We start from the raw sequence: 25,543 nt of genomic DNA on the forward strand, positions 1-25,543 counted from the left end.
TGGGCTTGTTTCTAACAAACCTGCCGCCGGAGACTGCAAAGCCCTGGCCTCAGCGCCAGCCTCGGGCACAGCCCCTGAGCTCTGGGAGCAGCTAAGGACCGGGGCCCTGGCCGGGATGCTCACTGGCTGTGGGGTGTGGGGCGCCGCTTAACCGCTCTGTGCCTCGGTTTACGTGTCTTTGTTGTGAATCCTCACCCGAGGACACTTTCCATTGATTTTCAGAAAGAGTGGGGTTGGGGGGGGGGGAGAAACATCCATGTGCGAGGCAACCAATCGATGTGTCTCCCTCACATACGCTCGGGCTGGGGGTCGAGCCTGCAACTCATGGACATGGCCTTGACCAGAATCGAACCCGCCGCCCTTCAGTCCGCGGGCTGACGCTCTCACCACTGAGCCACGCTGGCTAGGGCATTACATTGTCTTGAAAAGCTGTGTAACAGTATCTTCCCCGAGGAGTCGCGAAGATTGCATGCGAAGGTGTGTGCGCAGTGCTTGTCTGCAGCCCGCGTCCTCGCGTCTGGGAGAAGGGGGTTTTGTGCGGCTTGCACCTGACTCTGCGGGGGGGCACCCTGCATTTCAGGCCTCAGAGGGCCCGGCACGGAGCCCACCCGTGTTTGAATGGTTGGGTAACCCGGAGGGGCGAGCGGACGCTAGGGCGATGTGGGCTCATTTAGAACTTAGCCGCGCCAGCGCATGCCCTGTGGTGCACACGTTCTTGAGACGGAACAGCCTCCCGCCTCAAGCGTGCTTTGTAAACCTTGTCACCGTCGTGTCTTTCCTGTGGGAGGCTGCATTCCTAGGAGGTCCGACGAAAGCCTTGCAGTTGATTGAATATGGCAGGGAGGGCCTGCTCGCTGTGCCTGAAGAGGCGCTTCCGCGCGAGAGGCAGGCCCAGAGCTTAACGCCAACTTGACCTTGGCTCCACCGGGAAGGCTTTCCACCATGGGCCAGCCATGAGCGTGTTTCTGACTCTGCAGAGGAGTCAGAAAAAGCCAAGAACGTTGGCCTCTTAGAAACATTTTTCTCAACAAGATTGCTTCTTCTCAATACTTCCTATTAAATGTCATTTGGGGTCCACAGTTTAAAAAAAAATTTTTGTTGTTGATTTCAGAGAGAGAGTGGGAGAGAGAGAGATGGAAACATCAATGATGAGTGAGAATCATCGATCAGCGGCCTCCTGCATGCCCCATTCTGGGATCGGCCTAAAACCGGGTCATGTGCCCTTGACCGGAATCGAATGGTGATCTCCGGGTTCATAGGTCGATGCTCAACCACTGAGCCACGCCCGCCGGGCTGGTCCAGTATTAACTTTGTCTATGGTTGAACCAGAGCTTGGGGGCATCCACTTTTATTCCATAGCAATTGCTGTCAGTATTACACACTGGGCCTCAGCACCCACTTCTTTTTAAAAAACCTTTATTGCTGAAAGTGTCACATGTGCCCCATTGGCCCCCTCCGACTCAGCACCCGTTACCTCTGCCCTTGACGGGTGTTAGTGGAGAGGAGGTCCCAGCCTTGGAAAGTCCAGCGGGGCGCGGGGTGACTCCAGGCCAGTGATGGCGAACCTATGACACGCGTGTCAGAGGTGACACGCGAACTCATTTTTTTTTTTAATATATATTTTATTGATCTTTTTTTACAGAGAGGAAGGGAAAGAGATAGTTAGAAACATCGATGAGAGAGAAACATCGATCAGCTGCCTCCGGCACACCCACCACTGGGGATGTGCCCGCAACCAAGGCACATGCCCTTGACTGGAATCGAACCTGGGACCCTTCAGTCCGCAGGCCGACGCTCTATCCACTGAGCCAAACCGGTTAGGGCGTGAACTCATTTTTTTTTATTGATTTTTCTTTGTTAAATGGCATTTAAATATATAAAATAAATATCAAAAATATAAGTCTTTGTTTTACTGTGGTTGCAAATATCAAAAAATTTCTATTTGTGACACGGCACCAGAGTCAAGCTAGGGTTTTTCAAAATGCTGACATGCCGAGCTCAAAAGGTTCGCCATCACTACTCTAGGCGGACCGGCGGGGTGCGGGGGTACTCTAGGCGGACCGGCGGGGTGCGGGGGGACTCTAGGCGGACCGGCGGGGTGCGGGGACTCTAGGCGGACCGGCGGGGTGCGGGGGGGACTCTAGGCGGACCGGCGGGGTGCGGGGGGACTCTAGGCGGACCGGCGGGGTGGGGGGACTCTAGGCGGACCGGCGGGGTGCGGGGGGACTCTAGGCCGACCAGCGGGGTGCGGGGGGATTCTAGGCGGACCGGCAGGGTGCGGGGACTCTAGGCGGACCGGCGGGGTGCGGGGGGACTCTAGGCGGACCGGCGGGGTGCGGGGACTCTAGGCGGACCGGCGGGGTGCGGGGACTCTAGGCGGACCGGCGGGGTGCGGGGACTCTAGGCGGACCGGCGGGGTGGGGGGACTCTAGGCGGGCGGCGGGGTACGGGGACTCTAGGCGGACCGGCGGGGTGCGGGGGGACTCTAGGCGGACCGGCGGGGTGCGGGGACTCTAGGCGGACCGGCGGGGTGCGGGGACTCTAGGCGGACCGGCGGGGTGCGGGGGAACTCTAGGCGGTCCGGCGGGGTGCGGGGGGACTCTAGGCGGACCGGCGGGGTGCGGGGGGACTCTAGGCGGACCGGCGGGGTGCGGGGGGACTCTAGGCGGACCGGCGGGGTGCGGGGGGACTCTAGGCGGACCGGCGGGGTGCGGGGACTCTAGGCGGACCGGCGGGGTGCGGGGGGACTCTAGGCGGACCGGCGGGGTGCGGGGGGACTCTAGGCGGACCGGCGGGGTGGGGGGACTCTAGGCGGACCGGCGGGGTGCGGGGACTCTAGGCGGACCGGCGGGGTGGGGGGACTCTAGGCGGGCGGCGGGGTACGGGGACTCTAGGCGGACCGGCGGGGTGCGGGGGGACTCTAGGCGGACCGGCGGGGTGCGGGGACTCTAGGCGGACCGGCGGGGTGCGGGGACTCTAGGCGGACCGGCGGGGTGCGGGGGGACTCTAGGCGGACCGGCGGGGTGCGGGGGGACTCTAGGCGGACCGGCGGGGTGCGGGGACTCTAGGCGGACCGGCGGGGTGCGGGGGGACTCTAGGCGGACCGGCGGGGTGCGGGGGGACTCTAGGCGGACCGGCGGGGTGCGGGGACTCTAGGCGGACCGGCGGGGTGCGGGGGGACTCTAGGCGGACCGGCGGGGTGCGGGGGGACTCTAGGCGGACCGGCGGGGTGGGGGGACTCTAGGCGGACCGGCGGGGTGCGGGGGGACTCTAGGCCGACCAGCGGGGTGCGGGGGGACTCTAGGCGGACCGGCGGGGTGCGGGGACGTTGGCCGTCGGGCTTCCCAGTGGAAGGAAGGCTGGGGCTTTGCTGCCTCTTAGGTTTATGCCCATTAGCAAGAGAACAAGCCACACTCCGGACTTTTAAATTGTGGGCTCACATGGCCACGCTGAGTAAATGAGCAGTTTCAGCGCAGATAGAAACACAGAGGCTCCTATTCAACCTCGCCTGGAGATGCTGCCCACCCCAGCATCCGAGGCCGGGGTGCACTTGACCTTGAGGCCCTAAATCAGGGGTCCTCAAACTTTTTAAACAGGGGGCCAGTTCACTGTCCCTCAGACCGTTGGAGGGCCGGACTATAGTGTAAAAAAAACTATGAACAAATTCCTATGCACACTGCACAGATCTTATTTTGAAGAAAACAAAATGGGAACAAATACAATATTTGTATTTGCACATGGCCCGCGGGCCGTAGTTTGAGGACCCTGCCCTAAACGGTCACCGTGACACAGGTGTTGCCTGAGAACCAGGGGAGCTGCAGTGAGCCCCCCGCCCGACCAGGAGTGGCTCCCAGTTGCCACAGGAGGCGGGCGGGAAGGCCATGGTGCGGAACAGAGGGAGGGCCTGGGAGCTCCTTGTGGGCGTGAGTCCACCTGGCGAAAGGGAGGAGTCACAGTGGTCCGCGGGGTGAGCGGGTGTGGGGTGAGCGGGTGTGGGGGTGAGCGGGTGGGGGTGTGAGCGGGTGGGGGGTGAGCGGGTGTGGGGGTGAGCGGGTGGGGGGGTGAGCGGGTGGGGGGGTGAGCGGGTGGGGGGTGAGCGGGTGGGGGTGTGAGCGGGTGGGGGGTGAGCGGGTGTGGGGGTGAGCGGGTGGGGGGTGAGCGGGTGGGGGGTGAGCGGGTGGGGGGTGAGCGGGTGGGGGGTGGGCCTGTGGCGGGGTGAGCGGGTGGGGGGTGAGCGGGTGGGGGGTGAGCGGGTGTGGGGGTGAGCGGGTGGGGGGTGAGCGGGTGGGGGGTGAGCGGGTGGGGGGTGAGCGGGTGGGGGGGTGAGCGGGTCGGCAGGGTGAGCAGGTGGGGGGTGAGCGGGTCGGGGGGTGAGCGGGTCGGCAGGGTGAGGAGAAAGCTGGCCTCTCCCTGGCCAGTGTGCTGGGGCTAGAGCGCGGGCCTGCGGATGGGAGGGTCCGGGGTTCAGTTCCGCTCAAGGACATGCACCTCAGCTGCAGGCTCAGGCCCCAGCCCTCCCGTCCACCCTCTCTAAAAATCAATGGAAGAATATCCTCTGGCGAGGAGTAACAAAACAAGAAAGAAAGAGGAAGAAAGGAAGAAAGGGAAAGAAAGAAAAAGAAAGCTAGACTTCAGACACAGGTGCCAAATCACTGAGACAACCTAGAGAGTTCTGAAGGGCCCGAGAGGGTGGTATTACCTGGGGGCCAGGGAAGGCTGGGGGGGGTATTACCTGGGGGCCAGGGAAGGCTGGGGGGTATTACCTGGGGGCCAGGGAAGGCTGGGGGGGGTATTACCTGGGGGCCAGGGAAGGCTGGGGGGTATTACCTGGGGGCCAGGGAAGGCTGGGGGGGGTATTACCTGGGGGCCAGGGAAGGCTGGGGGGTATTACCTGGGGGCCAGGGAAGGCTGGGGGGGTATTACCTGGGGGCCAGGGAAGGCTGGGGGGGGTATTACCTGGGGGCCAGGGAAGGCTGGGGGGGGTATTACCTGGGGGCCAGGGAAGGCTGGGGGGTATTACCTGGGGGCCAGGGAAGGCTGGGGGGGTATTACCTGGGGGCCAGGGAAGGCTGGGGGGGGTATTACCTGGGGGCCAGGGAAGGCTGGGGGGTATTACCTGGGGGCCAGGGAAGGCTGGGGGGGGATTACCTGGGGGCCAGGGAAGGCTGGGGGGGGGTTACCTGGGGGCCAGGGAAGGCTGGGGGGGTATTACCTGGGGGCCAGGGAAGGCTGGGGGGGGTATTACCTGGGGGCCAGGGAAGGCTGGGGGGTATTACCTGGGGGCCAGGGAAGGCTGGGGGGGTATTACCTGGGGGCCAGGGAAGGCTGGGGGGGGTATTACCTGGGGGCCAGGGAAGGCTGGGGGGGGTATTACCTGGGGGCCAGGGAAGGCTGGGGGGGTATTACCTGGGGGCCAGGGAAGGCTGGGGGGTATTACCTGGGGGCCAGGGAAGGCTGGGGGGGTATTACCTGGGGGCCAGGGAAGGCTGGGGGGGGTATTACCTGGGGGCCAGGGAAGGCTGGGGGGGGTATTACCTGAGGGCCAGGGAAGGCTGGGGGGGGTATTACCTGGGGGCCAGGGAAGGCTGGGGGGTATTACCTGGGGGCCAGGGAAGGCTGGGGGGGGATTACCTGGGGGCCAGGGAAGGCTGGGGGGGTATTACCTGGGGGCCAGGGAAGGCTGGGGGGGTATTACCTGGGGGCCAGGGAAGGCTGGGGGGGTATTACCTGGGGGCCAGGGAAGGCTGGGGGGGTATTACCTGGGGGCCAGGGAAGGCTGGGGGGGTATTACCTGGGGGCCAGGGAAGGCTGGGGGGGTATTACCTGGGGGCCAGGGAAGGCTGGGGGGGGTATTACCTGAGGGCCAGGGAAGGCTGGGGGGGGTATTACCTGGGGGCCAGGGAAGGCTGGGGGGGGTATTACCTGGGGGCCAGGGAAGGCTGGGGGGGGTATTACCTGGGGGCCAGGGAAGGCTGGGGGGGTATTACCTGGGGGCCAGGGAAGGCTGGGGGGTATTACCTGGGGGCCAGGGAAGGCTGGGGGGTATTACCTGGGGGCCAGGGAAGGCTGGGGGGTATTACCTGGGGGCCAGGGAAGGCTGGGGGGGTATTACCTGGGGGCCAGGGAAGGCTGGGGGGGTATTACCTGGGGGCCAGGGAAGGCTGGGGGGGGTATTACCTGGGGGCCAGGGAAGGCTGGGGGGTATTACCTGGGGGCCAGGGAAGGCTGGGGGGGTATTACCTGGGGGCCAGGGAAGGCTGGGGGGGTATTACCTGGGGGCCAGGGAAGGCTGGGGGGGGTATTACCTGAGGGCCAGGGAAGGCTGGGGGGGGTATTACCTGGGGGCCAGGGAAGGCTGGGGGGGGTATTACCTGGGGGCCAGGGAAGGCTGGGGGGGGTATTACCTGGGGGCCAGGGAAGGCTGGGGGGGTATTACCTGGGGGCCAGGGAAGGCTGGGGGGGGTATTACCTGGGGGCCAGGGAAGGCTGGGGGGGGGATTACCTGGGGGCCAGGGAAGGCTGGGGGGGGGATTACCTGGGGGCCAGGGAAGGCTGGGGGGGGGTATTACCTGGGGGCCAGGGAAGGCTGGGGGGGGGGTTACCTGGGGGCCAGGGAAGGCTGGGGGGGGATTACCTGGGGGCCAGGGAAGGCTGGGGGGGGTATTACCTGGGGGCCAGGGAAGGCTGGGGGGTATTACCTGAGGGCCAGGGAAGGCTGGGGGGGGGGTATTACCTGGGGGCCAGGGAAGGCTGGGGGGGGTATTACCTGGGGGCCAGGGAAGGCTGGGGGGGGGTATTACCTGGGGGCCAGGGAAGGCTGGGGGGGCATTACCTGGGGGCCAGGGAAGGCTGGGGGGGGTGTTACGTGAGAGAACGCTGCCCAGGGAAGCACAGGACCCGCACAGAAGTGCAGAAAGAGGGGGTGAGGGTTCAGAGCCAGCGCAGCTGGGTTTGCGCGTCTAAATGAGAAACAGCTGTTGAACCACCTGAGCTACCGGGAAGGTGGGGAAGGAGAAGGTAAACACGTTTGCCACGTGTCCTCGACGGTGCTGTCCTTTGCACCGGAGGAGCTCAGGCATTGCTGGTGGCCCCTGTGGGGAGGAGGGGGTTGGTTGGGGTGGAGCCCGATGCAGGCCGCTGAGCTGGGGCTGCCGCCAGGGTCAGCCTCCCCCGAGCTCTCGTGGTAGCAGCCGTTCGATTCCGGCCAAGGGCACATGCCCCAGTTGTGGGCTCGATCCCCAGTGGGGGGCGTGCAGGAGGCAGCCCATCAATGATTTCTCTCTCTCTCCCGCTCCCTTCCTCTCAGAAATCAAGAAAAGAAATATATATATTTTTAAAAATTACAGATGAGGAAACGGAGATCCAAGCAGGGAAGGCAGGAGGGTCATGCTTGTAAAGTCCAGGCTCCTTGCACTTCACGGAGCCATGAAGTTACGTGCCCTAACCCTCCTCCCGGTGCGGGGGGCGGGGGGCGCCCGCTCACCTCTGGGCCTGTCCCCTCCCCAGATCAAGTGGCCTGTGCCGATCCCGGGATCTGCCAGAAGGTCTGCGGCAACCCCTCGGGCTGCTCTGACATCGCGTACCCCAAACTCGTGCTGGAACTCCTGCCCACAGGTAATGCCCCCCCACCCCCGCCCCGGGAAGGAGGGCGCTGGCTGGCTCTGCTGGGAGGGAGGGGCACGAGGGTGGTGGGAGGCAGCAGGCTCGGGCCGAGGGAGTGAGCCCCAGAGCCCGGGCCCCGGTGAAGCCCAGGCCCCGGCCCAGGAGCGGCCTCCCCGCCACCTCATGGCGCCCACCCGAGTGCTGCTTCCTCAGAGGTGAGCCTCCGGGGTCGGCCTGGCCTGGGTCTGGGGTCATGCGTGAAGGCAGGGCTGTGAGCAGGAGGAGCCCGAGGCCCACAAACCTCCCTTCTGCCCCCAGGGCTCCGAGGGCTCATGATTGCTGTGATGGTGGCCGCGCTCATGTCCTCCCTCACCTCCATCTTTAACAGTGCCAGCACCATCTTCACCATGGACCTCTGGAACCGCCTGCGGCCTCGGGCGTCTGAGAGGGAGCTCATGATTGTGGGCAGGTGAGCTCTGCTTGGGTGGGGCCGGGCCAGGGAGGGCGCTGCCCGGTCCTGGGGAGGAGCAAGCTGAGCCCACCCAGAGCCAGTCCAGCCAGCAACTGACCCAGCCTCAGCCTCCGCTGATGGCGAAATGAGGTGCATTAGGACCCCATTCATTCATTCAAGAGATGTTCTCCCTGGCCGGTGGCCCAGTGGTTAGAGCGTCGGTCCACACATGGACTGAAGGGTCTCAGGTTTAATTCCTGGTCAAGGGCACCTATCTGGGTGCAGGTTGATCCCCACCTCAGTCAGGGCATGCTGATATTCTCCCTCTCTCCCTTTCTCCCTCTCTCTCTCTTTCTCTCCCTTCCTCCCACTCTCTATGGAAAAAAATATGCTCAAGGAGGATTAACAAAAATAAGAGATGTTCAATGAGCACCTACTATGTGCCAGATGCCAGACATAAAGCAACAAAAAGAAACAGCTCGGCTCTTCATGGAGCTAGTGAAGGCTAAATAGTCAGGCAGTGCAACCCCAACAGTGCTATGACTGCGAGTCAGGAAACCTAGGGTTCAGAGGGGGGTCCCCAACCTGGACTGGGACCTGAGGGGTGAAAAGCAGTGAGCCAGGTAAAGGGAGGAGGGTGTCCTGGGTTTTTTTAGGGGTGGGGGGGGGGGAGGGAAGGTTTCTCTACCAAGCCTTCTGCAAGTCCTGATGTCTAACAGGGGAACGGAAGTGACAGGAATGAGTGCCATGTAAATTTTATGTAAATTTTATGTAAATAAGCACCCTGGGGCTCTGTGTGGGTAGGTGCATCCTGAGAGCTAGCTCAGCCTTGGGCTAGGGAAAGAGTTCCTGGGTATGACACCAAAAGCATGGCTGTAGAAGAAGAAATGGTGAATTCGCTAGCATTAGAAAATGTGAAGAGAAGCCACAGACCGGGAGAAAACAGCTGCACACCATACACCAGCCTTTGGCAAGGACTTGTAATGCAGCATAAACTCCCAGACAGGACTGTGACCTGGGAAACTACAGCGTGACACCACCACACACCACATGGAAAAGACAGGCCGGAGGCGGGGACACGGGACTCATGCGTGCAGGTCACAAAGCCACGGTTCAGCCGTTCACAACAGTTGGGCGGTTTCTTAAACAGCTGAACGTACATGTACATAAACCCCAGCGACTGCTGTCCTAGAGATGGAAACAGAAGTCCGCACGGAGACCCGTCCAGTGTCCTTACAACTGCCCGGTCGCAGAGTCACCCATGTCCGTGCGCAAGGGGAAGACACACAGGGTTTCTATGGGACACTCGTCACAATAGAAAGGAAAGAAATAGAGGCACGATGCATGGGTGACCTTCAAAGGCATGAAGGAAGCCCACTGCCCAGACGCAGGCTGTATGGCCCGTTTCCGGGAAATGTCCGAAGGGGCAACCTGCTTGCTTAGAGTGGGACGTGTCTCTCTCTCTCTCTCCCCCCCCCCCCACAAGCATGCCCTGTACATGGGCATCGGGGAGTTTTCTGCACGATGCATGTCCTAAATCTGATCGTGGGGACGGTTGCACCAGAAGTGACTGGATTGTAACTGCCTCCATGAAGCTATAAAAGCAGCGAGAGGTGTTCGGGGAACACGGCACTGATGGGCGTCTCTCCGCCCAATCCAGGGTGTTTGTGTTGCTTCTGGTGTTGGTCTCCATCCTCTGGATCCCCGTGATCCAGGCCAGCCAGGGCGGCCAGCTCTTCATCTACATCCAGTCCATCAGCTCCTACCTGCAGCCGCCTGTGGCTGTGGTCTTCATCATGGGGTGTTTCTGGAGGCGGAGCACGGAGAAGGTGGGTGGCCACCCCGCTGGGCAGGACCCCACGCTGCCCGAGGAGGGGAGATGGGGACTGGAGAGGGGACCCGAGGGTGTCTTGAGGTGGGTGTCGCTGGGGAGGATGAGTTCTGTGGAGGAAGGTACAGGGAGGTGTTACCCGGCCTTCAACAACCACCGGTTCTATTTTGATGGGCTTTCTCATGAACAGGGAAGCCGATGACCTGTATGCGAAAGGCAGACAGGCAACCGTCACTAGAGGGACGGCTTGGAGGCGGCTCGCTGAGGCTCCTGGAGGCCCAGCCAGCCCCCAGCAGCCCCGGCGGCGCCCCGATGGCCTCGCTCCGATTTGCAGGGCGCCTTCGCCGGTCTGATCGTGGGCCTCCTCCTGGGCTTGATCCGGCTGATCCTGGACTTCGTCTACACGCAGCCGCAGTGTCACCAGCCGGATGAGCGCCCCGCTGTGGTCAAGGACGTGCACTACCTCTACTTCTCCACGATTCTGTCTGCGGTCACCCTGGTCACCATGTCCGCCGTGAGCTGGCTCACGGAGCCTCCCCCCACCGAGCGGGTACATTTGGGTTTGGTGCTGGACCCACTGAGACCCTTGGCTGCACGTGACAGGAAAGGGACCGCACGGGGGCGTCAGGCGGCGTGGCTGCAGGCTCAGGCGGCCGGTCAGAACCCGCCTTTCCCGCTGCCTCTCTTCTCGGCCCGCGAGGGGCTGGCAGCTTCTGGGGGTTCATCCTCTCTAAGGTCACTAAGCGAAAGCACAAACATCTGTGCAGCGTTTCCAGCAAAGCTCCCAGTTCTCCTCGCGCCTCACACCCAGCGGTCCCCGCGGCGCAGAAATGGTTGAGCTGAGGGGCTGACCGTGGGGTCCCACACCCCAGGGCGGGGCTTGTGAAGAAGGTGGGGGAGTGTGTGCAGAAGGTCCTGGGGAGCTGACCTCGGAGTGAGAGGGAGGCCGGGAGCGGGCTCAGACCGGCAGGCTGAGCTGGGGCCGCAGGGCGCGGAGAGAGGGATGACCACCATCTCACGGCCACCTCTGCTCCCTAGGTCAGCCGCCTGACCTGGTTCACTCGCCATGACCCCATGGTCCACAAGGCACAGGTGCCAGCAGCCACTCCGCCACCCGCCACCCTCCCTGCGAAGGAGGCCAGCCGCTGCGACCTGCCGCTGGAGGCCCCGGGGAGCGAGGCCACACCGCACAGCCACAGCCGTGAGTGGCCTCCCCGGCTGCAGGCGCCCCCAGGAGCACGCGCCAGGGGGGTTTCCGTCCGATGAGGCCGGAAGAGGGAAGTGGGTTCTTTAGTAACTTCCAACAGACGCCTCGGTGGGCACTTGACCGCACACTGGTTGAGGTTTCACATGCAATTCCAGATTTCCGTCTTCTCTTGAAAAACAGGAAGGCCTGGCCACACCGGCCACGTCTGCCCATGGCCCGTGTGTAGAGCTGTGAGCAGGTGCCCGAGGCCCGGACTGCCCTCCAGTTAGCCAGGCCCCCCAGCCCCTGCTGTCCCCACGGCCCCGAGGCGGGCTGTCACTTATCATCCCGCGTGGCCTTTAACACATACTTAGAACTATGAACCATGTCAACCTGAAGCGGCACAGGCCACCTGCTTCAAGGAAGGAGAGAGAGTAGTTCCTGGTGGAAGTGAGCAATCTTCCGGCATGTTGGCTATGCCACGGGCCCGGCTCCTGCACTCCACTGCCGGCCCGAGGGGCAGCTGAGACCTGAAAGTGGTGAAAACTCTAAACATCCCAGTTTCCCAGAGTAGAGCAGCCTCCCAGGAGTAAGTACTGAGCACACCTGCCAGGAAAGGTGCCAGGAAAGGTGCCAGGAAGGTCAGACGTCCTGATCACAGGGCGTGAGAACACCGGCGAGGCCCCCTCCCCTGCCCTTCCCTCCCCTCCCCTGCCCTGTCCTCCCCTCCCCTGCCCTTCCTTCCCCTCCCCTGCCCTGTCCTCCCCTCCCCTCCTCCCTTCCTGACGGCCTGGATTCGGTCCTTTCCAGGCCCCGGGAAGCAGGAGCAGTCCCGCGCGGTGAGGGCCCTGCTGTGGCTGTGTGGCATGGACGACAAGGGCCCGGCGGAGCCCGGGAGCAGCGCGGAGCCCGCCATCGCGTCCCTGGAAGAGCGCCCCCTGGTGAAGGGCCTTCTGGACATCAACCTCGTCCTCTGCATGGGCTGCGGCGTCTTCCTCTGGGGCTACTTTGCTTAGTGCAGACGGAACAGCCCAAGCCCTCAGCTCGTTTCCAATGCCCTTTAGTGAGGGGAATAAAGCTTTGTCTGTCTACCAGGAGGCTTCAGGGCTGTCTGTGGGCCATTTCAACAGGACATTAGCTTTTCTTCTAAAGAGGCATGAAGGTTGGGAGCTGGAAACCGGAGAGCGGTGTAGAAGCTTCCTTGTCTCCAAGCTGGTTGCTCCCTCTTCCTGGCCACGTGCGACAGCAACGGCCAAATCCGCGGGAGACCTCCAGCCGGAAGCGGCCACGCCTGGGCCTGGGCCGCGCCTTTCCCCGCTCACCGCCGAGGTGCGAGGTGCCCGGGGTGGACTGCACCTGCCTCTCCCTCCGCTCTCGCTGCCCCGGCTCAGGGCTCTCACAGTGATGTTGCTTCTTGATATGGCCTTGAACACGCGCCTGTGTTGGCGCCGGAATCCTGTGCTACCTAAGAATCGGGGGGTTGTGTGCCTCCCGATTCTGCTCCGCCTGTTTCTCTGCTTACGTCCCCACCAGGACGCTCCCCGACACCTCCAGCCGGAAGGATGGACGACTCCACGAGAACCTCTACAGCGAGGGCTTCAGCCTCCCGATCCCTCTGCTCTGGGTCACCAGGGGCCCGAGGGCACGACCTGGAGGGGCAGTTTGGCCCACGCACACTGAGAGCAAGGGAGCCCAGAGCCATGAGCTCTCATCCTCGTCCTGGGAGAGGGGCTGCAGGGGTGCACTTACTGGCCTGACAAGTGACCAGTCGGGTGGACTCTCCAGGGACCCTGGTGTCCAGACTTCAGAGGAACACGGACCGGAAACCGCGGGGCTGAGGAAAAGCCGGCGGCTCAGTGGCACCTTGATGCCCTTGACACCGGGAGCAGCCTGCACCAAGGGGCAGTGGGCTAGCTCGGGCCTTGGCCTGTCCACGCCTTGCTTTTCCACGCAAATGCAAGTGACAGCTGTGGCCTGGACAGGGCACCCCGCCCTCCTGGGAAAGGGCCCAGGTGGGAGCCTGCACGAATGAGGCCACTCTGCAGACCCCACCGCCGGCTCAGCGAGGGCCCCTCCCCGGCCGCAGGGTGGGAGCTGGGCGCTGCTCTGGACGGTCGCACTGAGCTCTGCGGCCACCGGTTGGGGTCAGACATGCATTTCAGAGAGTTGTCACTAGGCACACCCAGGTCACCCCCACCTCCCCTTGGACCGCCCTGCCCGGCCTTCCTGCCCCAGGTCTCTCCTGCTCTCCAGCCACAGTCAGAGGCCGATGCGGTCAAGCCACTCTGCTGAGGCCCCTCAGTCCCTCCCCAGAGTCCCGGGCAGGCTCCAAGAGCCAGGCCCTCCAGCTTCAAGTTGGTCTCCCTTTGCGGGCTCATCAGACTCACTCACGCCCCCACCTCGGGCCCAGCACGGGGGCTGCACACAGTGGCCCTAAGCATGATTACAAATATCCTCTTCCCTCCTAAACCATCCCCTCCATCTTCGGGCTAACCCCTGGCCTCTGCGCAAACACCGCTTCCTCCAGGAAGGCCCTGCTCCCGGCGCCCACCACATGTGCCGTCAAGGCCGCGGTCACCCTTCGTTCATTGCTTGTCTCCCCTCTGGGAGCTACGTCCCTCGGGGCCGCGTGTCTGCCCTCATACTGATGCCCGGCACAGTGCGTGGCGCACGGATGGATGACCCTAAAACACCAATGTCTTCCGGCTCTTCTCATGTCCCCAGCCCACACCCCCGCCAGCGTGGCTGCCCCCGCTGCCCAGGTACCAGAGCCCGAGGAACACCCACTACTTCTGCAGTTAGTTCCTTGAGGTCTAGGCTTGAGGAGGTGGCCGAAGGGCTGACCGGCCACCCGGCCTCTGGCTGGGGAAGCGTGGACTTTGCTGCCCTGTGACCAGCTCTCACCTTTGGGAAGGGCCATGGTCAGTCACCGGACCACGCTGTGATCCACCCTCAGCAACGTGCTCACCGTAACGTGGCCAGCCTCAGGCTCTCCTGCTTCCAGCCTGGCCCGCCCAGGCCATGCCCTGCTCCGCAGCCACGGGGACAGAAAATACAAATCGGACTGGCACTCCCGTCCCTCACAGCCCCTCTGCCCTTGATAACTTCCACACCGGGTGTAAGGCTCACCTGCTCCCACAGCCGCCTCCCGCCTCCCCTCTGCTCCCTCGGCGCCTCGCCTGCAGCGGCTGCACCGCTGTCCCTTCTCTCAGCGGAGGCGCCACCTCCCTCCGTGTGGTCCCACTGCTCCTCCCTCTGCACACCTGCCTCCTGGTGCTCGTCGGCAGGCTCCCTGGGCGTGGAGGCCACGCTTGTCTGGCACAGGTTGGCTCTCCAGTCGGCCCGCGTAGGGCAGACTAAGCCCTCCGTGATCACCTGGGGGACACCTAGCAGTTGCTGGTGAGACCTGGCTTCGACTCCGGGTCCTTGTGCGAAAACAAACTGCTGAGCGTCCAGCATGAAACGGCAGCCGGTGCTTACATGTAATTTACTCGTGTGCACAAAGCTGAACCCATACACAAGCAGAGAGCGAACACACCCCTGATGCACTTGTGCTTCCAAAGACGTATGTGGCTCAAACATACCTTCACGTGCCACTTGTGATGATGGTTTTAAAAATGTATATGCTTTTATTGAGTTCAGAGAGGAAGGGAGAGATAGGAAACATCAATGATGAGAGAGTATTGATGGGCTGCCTCCTGCACGCCCTCCACGGGAGATTGAGCCCACAACCCGGGCATGTGCCCTGGCCGGGAATCGAACCGTGACCCCCTCATTCATAGATCGACGCTCAACCACTGAGCCACACAGGTCGGGCTGAACAACATTCTTAAGGTAACGAGGGTATGGCTTGCATTTCAGAATCAGCGATAACAGAACACGAGTTACATTCTGGGAGGATGTTCACCATGGACCTTCCCAGCCCCCAGGCACCAGTCCCAGCTTCCTGAGCGTGAGCCTGGGCAGCACAGAGGCGGGTCTCCAAGGAGCTGTGGGGCTGGACCGTGGACAGCGGGCTCCCTGGAGAAGGAGCTCAACACCGTGGGCAGTGCAGGCAGACATCCTCTTCCTCGCAGGGCTTGCCCCACACTAACGGGCGCCCGGCGAAGGTCGGGCATGGACGGTGTATGAGGGGGAGAGTGAGCCTTCAGCAAATATGAATTTAAGATATTCTCCATGTAATTAATGTAGGGAGTAGTTGGGCACAGGCAACTGTGTTAGAGGAAACACGGCATTGCCCTTCTCAAGTTAAACTCAGAGTGAATTCATAGCGGAAGGAGGCCCGTGTGTGCTGGGACAGGTCGCGCAGGACACGCCCAGCAAGCAATTCCATCAATGGGATGGCTCCGGGCACCCCGCGCTGGCAGCGTGCTCCATACTCCCAAGAGGAAAAGGCCAAACCTGGGCCACGGGAGGGGCTCTCACCGAGCAGCGTCCAGTCTGTTGTCCTCCCTTTACTCCACTTGCCCATCAGCTCTTCCCCAGTATTCATCCTGGGAAAGTGCCTTCCAGACCCTGGGAAACGGAACCTGCAGGGAGCAGCAGCTCTGACTTCTGCACGAGGCCGCGGGGCAGTGGGTCGGCCACCAGGGCCCACGTGTCTCTAGGTGGATAAGAAAGGGTGTCAGGACTGGCAAGAGCAAAGGAAGGGCCTCACCCATGGAACATACACTGAGAGAACAGCCAGGCGGAAAGTCTCTGGGGCACCTGGTGGCCGGTGTCGCTGCTGTGACCTGGTTCTCTTTTCCTTCAAACATCTCCAGCCGGTGAGACCAGGTGGCCCAGCTGGTGAGACCCAGGTGGCCCAGCCACAGTGAGACCCAGGTGGCCCAGCCACAGTGAGACCCAGGTGGCCCAGCCACAGTGAGACCCAGGTGGCCCAGCCACAGTGAGACCCAGGTGGCCCAGCCACAGTGAGACCCAGGTGGCCCAGCCAGTGAGAGCAGGTGGCCCAGCCACAGTGAGACCAGGTGGCCCAGCCAGTGGGACCCAGGTGGCCCAGCCACAGTGAGACCAGGTGGCCCAGCCACAGTTCTTTGGTTAAGTGAACACACATACACAAACCAGGTTTCCCTCCAAGAACAATCAAGTTTTCATATAAACCATAGAATATATTTAATTCAAATTAAACATGAAACTAGAATAATGTCGGTCCTTATCAAGTAGCAATTACATTGTTTTTAAAGAACAGTACATTTCTTTCTACATCCTGGCAATCCAACAAGGCACAGTACATCCAGTTGGCCGAGGTGGCGGATCCAGCAGCCACCATCGACGCTCATGGTGAGGGAGAGACAGACCGCACTTCATGCCAAGAGAAGGTCCAAGGAGCGGGGAGGAGGCCAGTTGCATAGTGAACGTGTTATTAAAGGGACAGTCACGCGCTGCTTCTGCTTCACCCCGAGTGGCCGCCAGGGCCGCACTGATGAAGGGAGGAGCGCGGCCTCCTCCAGGCTTGCTTGGTCTGTTTGGCGTGATGTCTTTCCCACGTAAAGAAAGCCAAGTTCCTCGAGACACAGGTCATTCAGCTTCCGTGGCGGCACTGCGCTGGCTGACAGGCGAAGTCCTGCGGGCCAGGTCCTCTGCCTGCCACGAAGGCTGCTCACTGTTTGGTCTGCAGAGACCCGCCCGCTGCCGTTCCCTCTCGGGGAGGAAGGGCGCGGCGGGCTTGCTTCACAGGGCGGTGCTTTCTGTATCAGTGTCCATGTCCAGCAAGAGGCGGCCGGGCACGTCTTTGCTGTCTGAGTCTGAGGGCAGGTCAGGAAAGACGCTGCGAAGCGGCTCTGACACCCTCGAATTGGCGTCTGGACAAAAACACGAGACGTGGTATCAGTGCCTGGCCACACCTAAGAGGCCACCCAGGGGCTCCGAGAAGCTGAGCCAGCCCCTGCACACACGGTCCCTTACCGGAGACACCATGAGCCCCGAGAAGTGAGTCAAGCCTCTGAGACCAAGGGGCAGCTGCGTGGCAGAGCCCACTCCCGCCTGCCGTGGCAGCCCTCGCTGCCACCTCACAAATTCGCTTTCTGAGGGAGGAAGGAAACTTCTCTCTTACCAGCACCTCTGGCACTACCAGAGGCCTCCTGAGCACACCTGGGCTGCAGGGCTGCAGAGTTTCCTACTGGTAATGCTACTCCCTTAACCTCAGCATGGGTGGCACTTGTGGGGCTGTGCTGTGCCCTGCAGGCTGTTCAGCAGCATCCTGCCTTCTACCCACTGGATGCGGGTGGCACACAGCCCCCCCCCCCCCCCAACCAGAGGGCTCTCGGTACTGCCAAGTGTCCCCTGGGGGCACAATTACCCCTGGTTGACAATTACTAAGGTAGATCACAAATCTCCTGCAAGTATTACTGTTCTGTTTCTAGAATTTACATTTCCACTTTTTTCATGTCTTATGTTGGCAGGAACTCCTTTACCAACATGGCACATACATGGCTTCCTCAAGCCACTGCCCCTCACTCCCATGCTCACAAGATACCTCGACCAATCACAGCCTTCTTCCTAGCGAGGTGATGTGTCTCCATTCACTCACACACAAATACTAGTACTTACTGAGCACCTGCCATGGCCAGGCACCTCCCCACGGGTGAGGACACAGCAGTGAGACACAACCCTAAGGAAGCCCTGGTCGAGCAGGGCCCTGACCAAGCAGAGGGATTGTTTTCCTGGGAGATGGGTTCTAGCAAAGGACAGAGCTCCATTAGAGATTGTAGGGCTGGGGCAGGAGAGAAGGGAGTGTTCGGATCTGCTGCAGTTCCACTTTGCTGGTGAGAGCTAGTCGTATCGGGAGCAGGGAGAGAGCTAGAGAGGGAGGCGGTGTGCTGGGACCTCCCCGTGCGCTCCAGCGGCTTGCTGTCCTTGCTGTGGTGGCTTCACCAGCCCCGACCCTGCTGGGACCTGCTCTGGGCGTACTTCTTCCACCTGCTCCTCACCCACAGGTAGGGCTGGCAATGCAGGTGCACTCCAGGGAGGCTCCCTGTTTTGAGACTGGTTCCTGCCACTCCCCCGCCCCCCCACCCCCCGCCCCCATGTCCCTATCGCCCTGAGCTGTAAGATCAGTTTACCTCCTGGGGTATCCCTTTCCTCACATGGAATCCTGGGTTGGCAGACCTGTCCCTCAAGGTTTCCTATGTACCACAACACAAGAGCAATTTCTAGCTTTATGAATGCGGCAAGGTGTCAAAGAGTTCAGGTGCTCAATGCCATTTCAACATGGTCTGATGGTTACTGCAAAACCAGCTGGATTGTCAGAACTGCATCCCCAATCGTACAGTCGAGGATGGTGAAGTGCACAGAAGAAGGGGTGTTTTAGATTGTCCTCAGAAGAAGGGAAGTCAGCAGGGCAGGGGCCGTGTCTATCTTGAGTCCACTGTGCCTCCAACAGTGACTGGGTAATAGCAGATGCTCAATAAGTTGTGTGGCTGGCCAGTTGGGTGGATGAATGAACGGATGGAGAAAGAACAAATGAATGGATGAAGACTCATCTAGCCCAACCATCTTTCCAATCCTCTCTTTCTATAGCCTCAGGTAAAGAAGTAGCCATGCCTCAAAGGCAATGCTGGTACAAGAAATCCTTTGCAAATTCACCCCCCTTTCCCGAGCCCAACAAGACAGGAACTATGGAGAGAGCATGCCCGGGGATGCACGATGCAAGGGGTGTGCACGGGAATTAGGTTCCTGCCGGTTCACATCTGTGTTCACATGCAAACTCAACACCTACCAGCCACTGATGTCTTCAGAGGACAAACGTGCTTTTTGGTTACAGCGCACAAAAATTCGGGATTGGAGCTTCTCTGAATGCCTCTAGCTATTCATGATGAACACCCATTACTATGTTCTCAGGAGTTCCTTTCCTCTCCTCCAGCCTGCACTGCCTGCTTAGCTGAGGTTGGCAGCTATGTCTCTTTCTCCAGCCCCTCTCTCACATCAATCATTTCTTAAAAGAAAGCAACACATCTATTTACCCACAAAAAGCACGTGTGCAGCGCCACCTCCAGGAAGAGGCGGTCTCCGTGACAACGGCTGTCAGCAGCAGTGCCATCCCCAGCCACACGCCACAGCTCCCACTGAGCCCCGGGCAGCTCTGGCCCACCGTCCACATGAGGGAGGGACACTCCGAGTCTCAGCCCTCGCCTGAGGTGACAAGGCCAGCGCGGGCAGGGCTTCGGAGCCGGGCGGGGTGGCCTCTGAAGTCCATTCTAGCCGCATAATGCACTCCCTCCTCCCCAAAGGCGTTTGTATGCTCTGTGGTGAGGCTCTGGAGAGAGGCTGAGTCTTAAACAGTCTGGTTCATTTTAGTAAGAAGGTTATTTAGAAAACTGTAACATACTTCTAAACTTTCTGGCTCTGAATTTACATAAGACACCATTTTTCATTATGTGCATTGAGCACAGGTTGCTTGGAGCCAAGTTCATATGGTAGATGTTACATTAACCAAACAAAACAAAAGGAGGAGCCTCGCTCAGACAGCACGTGTCCCGTGCACCGCTGATGTGGCTCAGGCAGCACGTGTCATGTGCATCCCTGATCCGGGGCGCAGACAACTGCAACCAGGTCCCTTCCTTTCTATCATAATCAGGAAGCGGGCCTCTAGGGCCAGGACTGGCACTCTGCACTTTAGGGCCTGTCCCAGAAGACGTCTCTGTCACATCAACACTGTTTATTATGTGCTGAGGCTGTAAACCACCCTTCCCATCTCTAGGTTATTCTGACAGCCACTTCGACAGGTATCAAACCCAAACACATTCTAAATTAAACTATCAGGTCCACCACCCCTCCCCGCCGCTCATCCCTCTCCGTCAACTGCGTCTGGGGGAAGACTCCTTCCTCCCCCTCTTCGGTGTCTAGGCCGGGAGAGGCCGTTCTGTCTGCAACAGCCTCAGGCAGCTTTTCCTCGTTTTAGCCAAAGGAGATTCAGTACCAGTCTCATTGGCCGTTCACTGGGACATGAGTCTGGTATCTACTTATGAAAAATAAACTGCAAACAGAAACCACTTAAATGTCCAACTATAAGCAACAATACATCTGCTTAATCAAATATTATGCAGTCACCAAAAAGATGGTTATAAAAACTACATTACAACATAGGAAAGAGCATTTGATGTCAAGTAAAATAAAAAGACAAGACCTGTATGTGCAAATAATTATGACCATGTACTCTCTTACCTTTCAGGGGAAAAAACAAGAAGGAAAAACAACAGAACGTGAACACTGGACTTCTTCAGTTGTAGAAGGGAGCAGATTTCTTACTATTTCTAATATCTATGCTTATTTTTTAATGCATTATTTTCATGATATAAAAATAGTTTAATTTTAATAAGAGGTCACCGAGAACCAGCAGTGTTGAGTTTTTAATGACCACTAAGCGAGCGACCTGTCCCACCGCCAGCGGGCGGACGAGGGGCTCACGCGACCCTCGGCTCCTGAGGCTAAGGAGTGTCTTCCTCTCTCGGGCCTGTCTTTTAACCCACTGCACACGGAGCACCAGCTCACACTGTGGACACCTGGGCTCCAACCCCCTGCATCCGGGTCCTGGCAGGCTGGGCCAGGCAGGGACGTTTTAAAATGCTGACATGACGTAACTTTTTTCTAGATAAAAATGATACAGCTTCCATTTTTTTGGACCCACTGTGTATTAAGAACTGCAAGTGGTTTTTCTCATTTCATCAAATGCAATCCCCTCGCCAATAATTCTCACAAATGCCACCACTTTACAGACGACCCAGGCTGTGCCTGCTATTACATAAGAGGGGCGTGCAGACCCGCATGTCCGACTCGGCATGCGCTTCCTGCACCTCAGCCTTCCCGGGACAGAGGAGAGCGGGCGGACCCTGCCACAGTCCCGAGGCCAGCCTGTGACCCTGCCCACACTGTGAACACACTGTACTCAGAGAATTAACAGCAAGCAGGAAAGCACAAAGCCAGCCTCCTTAGGTGCATGCACTGTTAGTGGGGACACAAGCAGGCAGGGTTAGAGTGACTGGTTAGTAACAGGCATTAGTGCACAAATATGATCATAAAGTAGCAAAAATGCTTTGGCCAATCAGGTGCCTTTTCCTTACCATTAAATATTCCAATTTCAGTTCTGACTGATTATGGCAGGTCATACATCTAAATTGTTTAATAAAATGTTGAAGTTAGAACACTCTGCTAAAACCCCCTACTTAAAAAACAGCAAGATGTGAACTCCTATACATGTGATGCTAACGTCCCCCTGCTGTTTAGAGTGACAACGAAGAGGAGACTCAAATGGCGTAGATCGCCCACCCAGGTGCCGCCCCGAGCGGCCAGTGGCTGGCCCACACCCAACAATCTCCCCCAAGAGCGTATCCGAACCCCAGCCTTCGTTCAGCCGTTTAAGATTAGATGTTCTAAACCAACAACCCGTTTTCAGAAACGTGTCTGTGTAAAGCTTCCCAGGTGAGAACCGACGTTGCGATAAAGGACTGCCTGTCAGAGGAAGCGCCATTTTTCCTTGAAATACCCAACGCTGTGCCTGAGAACGGTTCACAGCAGCACGACCAACACCCATGACCCATAATCTAAACACTGTTCTTGTGTGGGCTTCTAACCGCAGTCCAGGAACTTCAATACATTAGCAGTTAGTTCTGTAACACAGAGAACTGAGGTGACCTGGGATTTCTTAAGAGAATTTATAGCATAGATTGATTTTTAAACATTTAGCTAATAAAAAGAAAATTACTTTTACTAGAAATTTTTACTTATTGGATTATTATAAAGTACAGAGCATTACAGTGTTGAAGCAGATCAAAAATAAAAAAACCTCTGAGATAAACACTACCCAAGTAACAAAAAGGTATTAAAAAACAGACATAATTCTGGTTCACAGGCTTTCATCTAAATAAAAGGAAAAATCTGGGAAATAAAAAATAGATATATTTTTTAAAGGACTGGAGGGCGCCCGCTGGTCTCGAACCATCCTCGCGAGCAAGACTGGTTGGCACGTGAAGGCAGGGCTCGAAGGAACCGCTGAGCTAAGTAAACAGAGCCCGCCCCGGAAACACATGCTGGAGTGTTCCAGGCACAGCCTCAGTTAGGGTGTAGTCACTCCACTCTGTGACTTGCACACTGGGCAGCCCCCGAAGTTTGGGCTCATCTCCAAGGAGTTGGGAAGGCAGAACCACTCCTGTTCCCTCCTCCGTGTCTGACAGGGTGGGCTCCTGTTTTCCCCACCTGGTTTCTCAGAAAGTCGTCCTCAGACCCAAACTGTGACAGTCTGGCTAAGCAGCCCACTGCAGGCTAAGGCTGGGGTCCGCTGAGGAGAGCCACTGTATACTACAGCCTTACGCCATCTGTGCGTGGGCCCAAAGGCAAGATTCAGAAGACCTCACAAGGCCTTTTAAAATTAGGTCATGTGGTTTAAGAAAGCAAATGGAAGCATGCTAGAATGCAAAGGGATTTAGTGTGGGATTTTTGGAAGATGATTTTTTTTTTTTGGTCCTGAAAATTTAAAACATTAAATTAAGAAGCTCCATGCAGTTAACTTGCACTTAAAATGAAATTTTATACAATTAAATATTAAAGCTCAAGACACAGGGACACATATCCCATGCTGACTACACCCGAGCCCTCCTGGGCTGGATGTGACGAGCCAATCACTGACAGGCAAATCATGCCGGGAGGAGCAGATGCTTCTGAAAGGCTTACCCAAGAGACACAGTCTTAGCATCTTATCGGAGCACCTGACCTCGGGCTCTCAGCCTACTGACATCTACCCCTGGAATCCGAGCTCTGCAGCCCCCAGAGCCTCTGATAAAAACAAGTCCTGCCCCCTGCTGCAGAGCGAGCGGCGCGGGCCAGGCTGCTCCTGGCACCAGCTCAAAAGCACACACACACAGCACGGCTAGGCAGGGCAGCGGGCAAGCTGCTTGGGCGCTACCAACCTTAGTCCCGGGAGCCTTCCCCACCTGTGAGGGCATCTATTGGGAAACAACAAACCAGATGTGGCTTTATTTTTCTAAAACAGCAGAGGTGTCATCAGAAAAAAGTTATTAACCATGCAAATTATACATTATAGTCCTGAAAAAAATGTTATCAAAAGATAGACTAGTTGGTTAACCCTCATTATATGGGGTACCAGTTTGGGGTGCCCTGGGTTCATTTTCAGCTGAGAAGTCACTCAGTATGGTTGGGGGGCCAGAGATATGTTCAGCTTCCTCTGTAAAAATAGCTCCACTAAAACAACAACAAAAAAGAAAAAAAAATAAATAAAAATAGCTCCACTGAGAAAAATTTAAAACTCAGTGTTATACAAAACTGAAGTTCCTCAAAGCACATTTAAAGAAAACTCCATCCACCCCACCCTTAAATCAAACAGTACATCACGTGCTTTGGGGGAGGTTTTATTTTAAAATCGTAATTAAATAAGTCATGCTGTGGACTGCCTGTGAAGACTGTCCCTTGGGCAGCCCGCCGCATCGGTGCGCCAGCACCGCACCCACAGGGGCCCAGGGACCTCGAGGACATCTCGCCTCTCCCGCTCCCTGGTGATCAAGAAGTCCCTTCCCTGAGCATCCAGTTCGCACAAACCACGTGTTAAAGTTATTCCCGAGAGGCGTCACCACGAACATGAGGAATTCACTGAAAAATGAAGCTCACGCTCGTGCAGTACAGGACCTGCCACCTGGATTAGGTCACTGTTCTCAAACGTACAGGCGGCAGGTCCTGAACACGCACTGAAACTACCCGTCAGGGCTCAGCAGACTCCCGGGCTCTGCACCGTGCGCCTCTCCAACGGCTCGGCTGCTCCAGCACAAGCCGGGGAGACCACCGGGCGTGGCCCACACACAGGCTGGGCCGAGTCTGCACTAACCTGCTATAGACCAGCCTGCAGGAGAGGGTGCAGAAGCCTGGTGCAAGGTCCTACTCACCCGTCACTATTTTGGAGGCAGTAGGCACTGCGCTGGAGAGGCTGCCATCCGCCGCTGGGTGAGCCCCAGGAGGGTGTGGGGGTGGGGGCATGCTGGGCCGGTTCCTGGGCTTTGGTACTGGTCTCGGTCTCGGCAAGGTCCCGGCATGTGGCTGCGCAGTCTCAGGGTGGCCCGCTGCAGGGTGCTGGGCAGCTGGCAGGCCCGGGCTCTGCTTAGCTAAGGGCGGAGTGCTGGGGGGGGTGGGCGTCCTGGGGGGGGTGTGTGTGGGCTGCTCCAGTCCCTGCTCCCCCGGTCTGGCCTGTGACTGCGGCGCCTGCGTGGGGGGCTGCGGTGGAGGGTGACTGGGTGCCTGCATCGGAGCCAGGCTGCCGGAGGCTCTCCGGGGCCCACACAGCTGTGAGGTGGCGCACGGCTGCCCGGGGGCTGGGCCTGCGTGCGGGACAGGAGGAGACGGACTTCCAGTGGCTGGCTTCAGTGACAAGCTGGGTGCCTGCTGCGCTGTGCCTGGGGCGCTCTGGCCCCCGGGCTGGCCAGGAGGTGGGTTTCCTGGTTTCGGGGGTGCTGGAGCAGGTTTCTTAACAGCTGCACAAAGAGGGAAACACCTTTCAGTAAGAACAGCACAGTGACAGCCAACTCCCCTGACCCAGGGACCAAGGGTGGCCTCACTGTTTAACCACGCTGATGTCGCTGCTCCTAACAGGACAGATCAGGTGGCACTTTACCTCTGTGGTTTTCCTCCTGAAGCCCAGAGACCCCATCTCACCAAGAGAAAAACATGTGACAAATGCAAATTAAGGGACTTCAAAATGCCTGCCTAGCGCCCTCCCAAACTGCCTCGGCCACGAAAACTCCAGGGAAGACTGAGAAGGAGAGCAGAGGCCGTTACACAGATAGGATGACCGAGTGCCAGGTGCCCTGGGCGGGAGCGAGCCTGGGACAGGAAATGGCCATCAGTGAAAAACTGGGGGCATTTGAACAAAACAGGGACTTTAGTTGGTTTCCAACTGTGACCAATGAGGTAAGAAGTTAACACTGGGGAGTGGGGAAGGGCACACTTAGCCCTATTTTTGCAACTCTTTTGTAAATCTAAAATTATTCCAGAATTTTTAAAAAGGTTATTTTTAAGAAATACATGACACATTTATAGGCCTTTCAAGACCTGTCATTGCCGAAACCGGTTTGGCTCAGTGGATAGAGGTTCGGCCTGTGGACTGAAGGGTCCCAGGTTCGATTCCGGTCAAGGGCATGTACCTTGGTTGCGGGCACATCCCCAGTAGGAGATGTGCAGGAGGCAGCTGATCGATGTTTCTCTCTCATCGATGTTTCTAACTCTCTATCTCTCTCCCTTCCTCTATGTAAAAAATCAGTAAAATATATTTAAAAAAAAAAAAAAAAGACCTGTCTCTTTACAGACTCAGCGGCCGCCCTGCCCACAGGAGGCGCTGCTCTAGCCACTCAGCGCCCTGTCGGTGCCTGCACTTGAAGGAGAGCAGGGAGGAGAGAAACGAGTGAGCTAAGGGTGACCCCAAGCACGACTGCTGCACACATCACAGACACTTGCTCAAGTTCTCTTCTCCTAGAGG

At 58.7% G+C, this 25,543-nt stretch overlaps 2 protein-coding genes across 8 annotated transcripts in view; one reads left to right on the plus strand and one right to left on the minus strand.

Moving 5' to 3' along the window:
* SLC5A11 (solute carrier family 5 member 11) overlaps positions 1–12,162 on the plus strand; it is a 52,802-nt gene extending 40,640 nt beyond the window's left edge. The window contains exons 11-16 of the mRNA XM_059692125.1: positions 7,507–7,614; positions 7,921–8,071; positions 9,714–9,882; positions 10,219–10,434; positions 10,923–11,085; positions 11,881–12,162. Of these exons, the coding sequence (XP_059548108.1) occupies positions 7,507–7,614; positions 7,921–8,071; positions 9,714–9,882; positions 10,219–10,434; positions 10,923–11,085; positions 11,881–12,086 (1,013 nt within the window). The 3' untranslated portion in view covers positions 12,087–12,162. The remainder of the gene's footprint in view (positions 1–7,506; positions 7,615–7,920; positions 8,072–9,713; positions 9,883–10,218; positions 10,435–10,922; positions 11,086–11,880) is intronic.
* Positions 12,163–16,160: 3,998 nt separating this feature from the next.
* Positions 16,161–25,543, minus strand: part of ARHGAP17 (Rho GTPase activating protein 17) — an 84,292-nt gene continuing 74,909 nt past the window's right edge. For 2 of the 7 annotated variants that reach the window (XM_059692131.1, XM_059692126.1), the window contains 2 exons: positions 23,961–24,542; positions 16,161–16,874 (listed from right to left, as the gene is read on the minus strand). In XM_059692131.1, the coding sequence (XP_059548114.1) occupies positions 16,744–16,874; positions 23,961–24,542 (713 nt within the window). In that variant the 3' untranslated portion in view covers positions 16,161–16,743. Of the gene's footprint in view, positions 16,875–18,134; positions 18,492–21,131; positions 21,181–22,973; positions 23,010–23,072; positions 23,266–23,960; positions 24,543–25,543 lie in introns of those variants that run through there. The other 5 variants (XR_009452460.1, XM_059692128.1, XM_059692129.1 and 2 more) reach the window with 5 other exon arrangements.

Source organism: Myotis daubentonii, chromosome 4 (genome assembly GCF_963259705.1).
Source record: "Myotis daubentonii chromosome 4, mMyoDau2.1, whole genome shotgun sequence".
Taxonomy (NCBI): Eukaryota; Metazoa; Chordata; class Mammalia; order Chiroptera; family Vespertilionidae; genus Myotis; species Myotis daubentonii.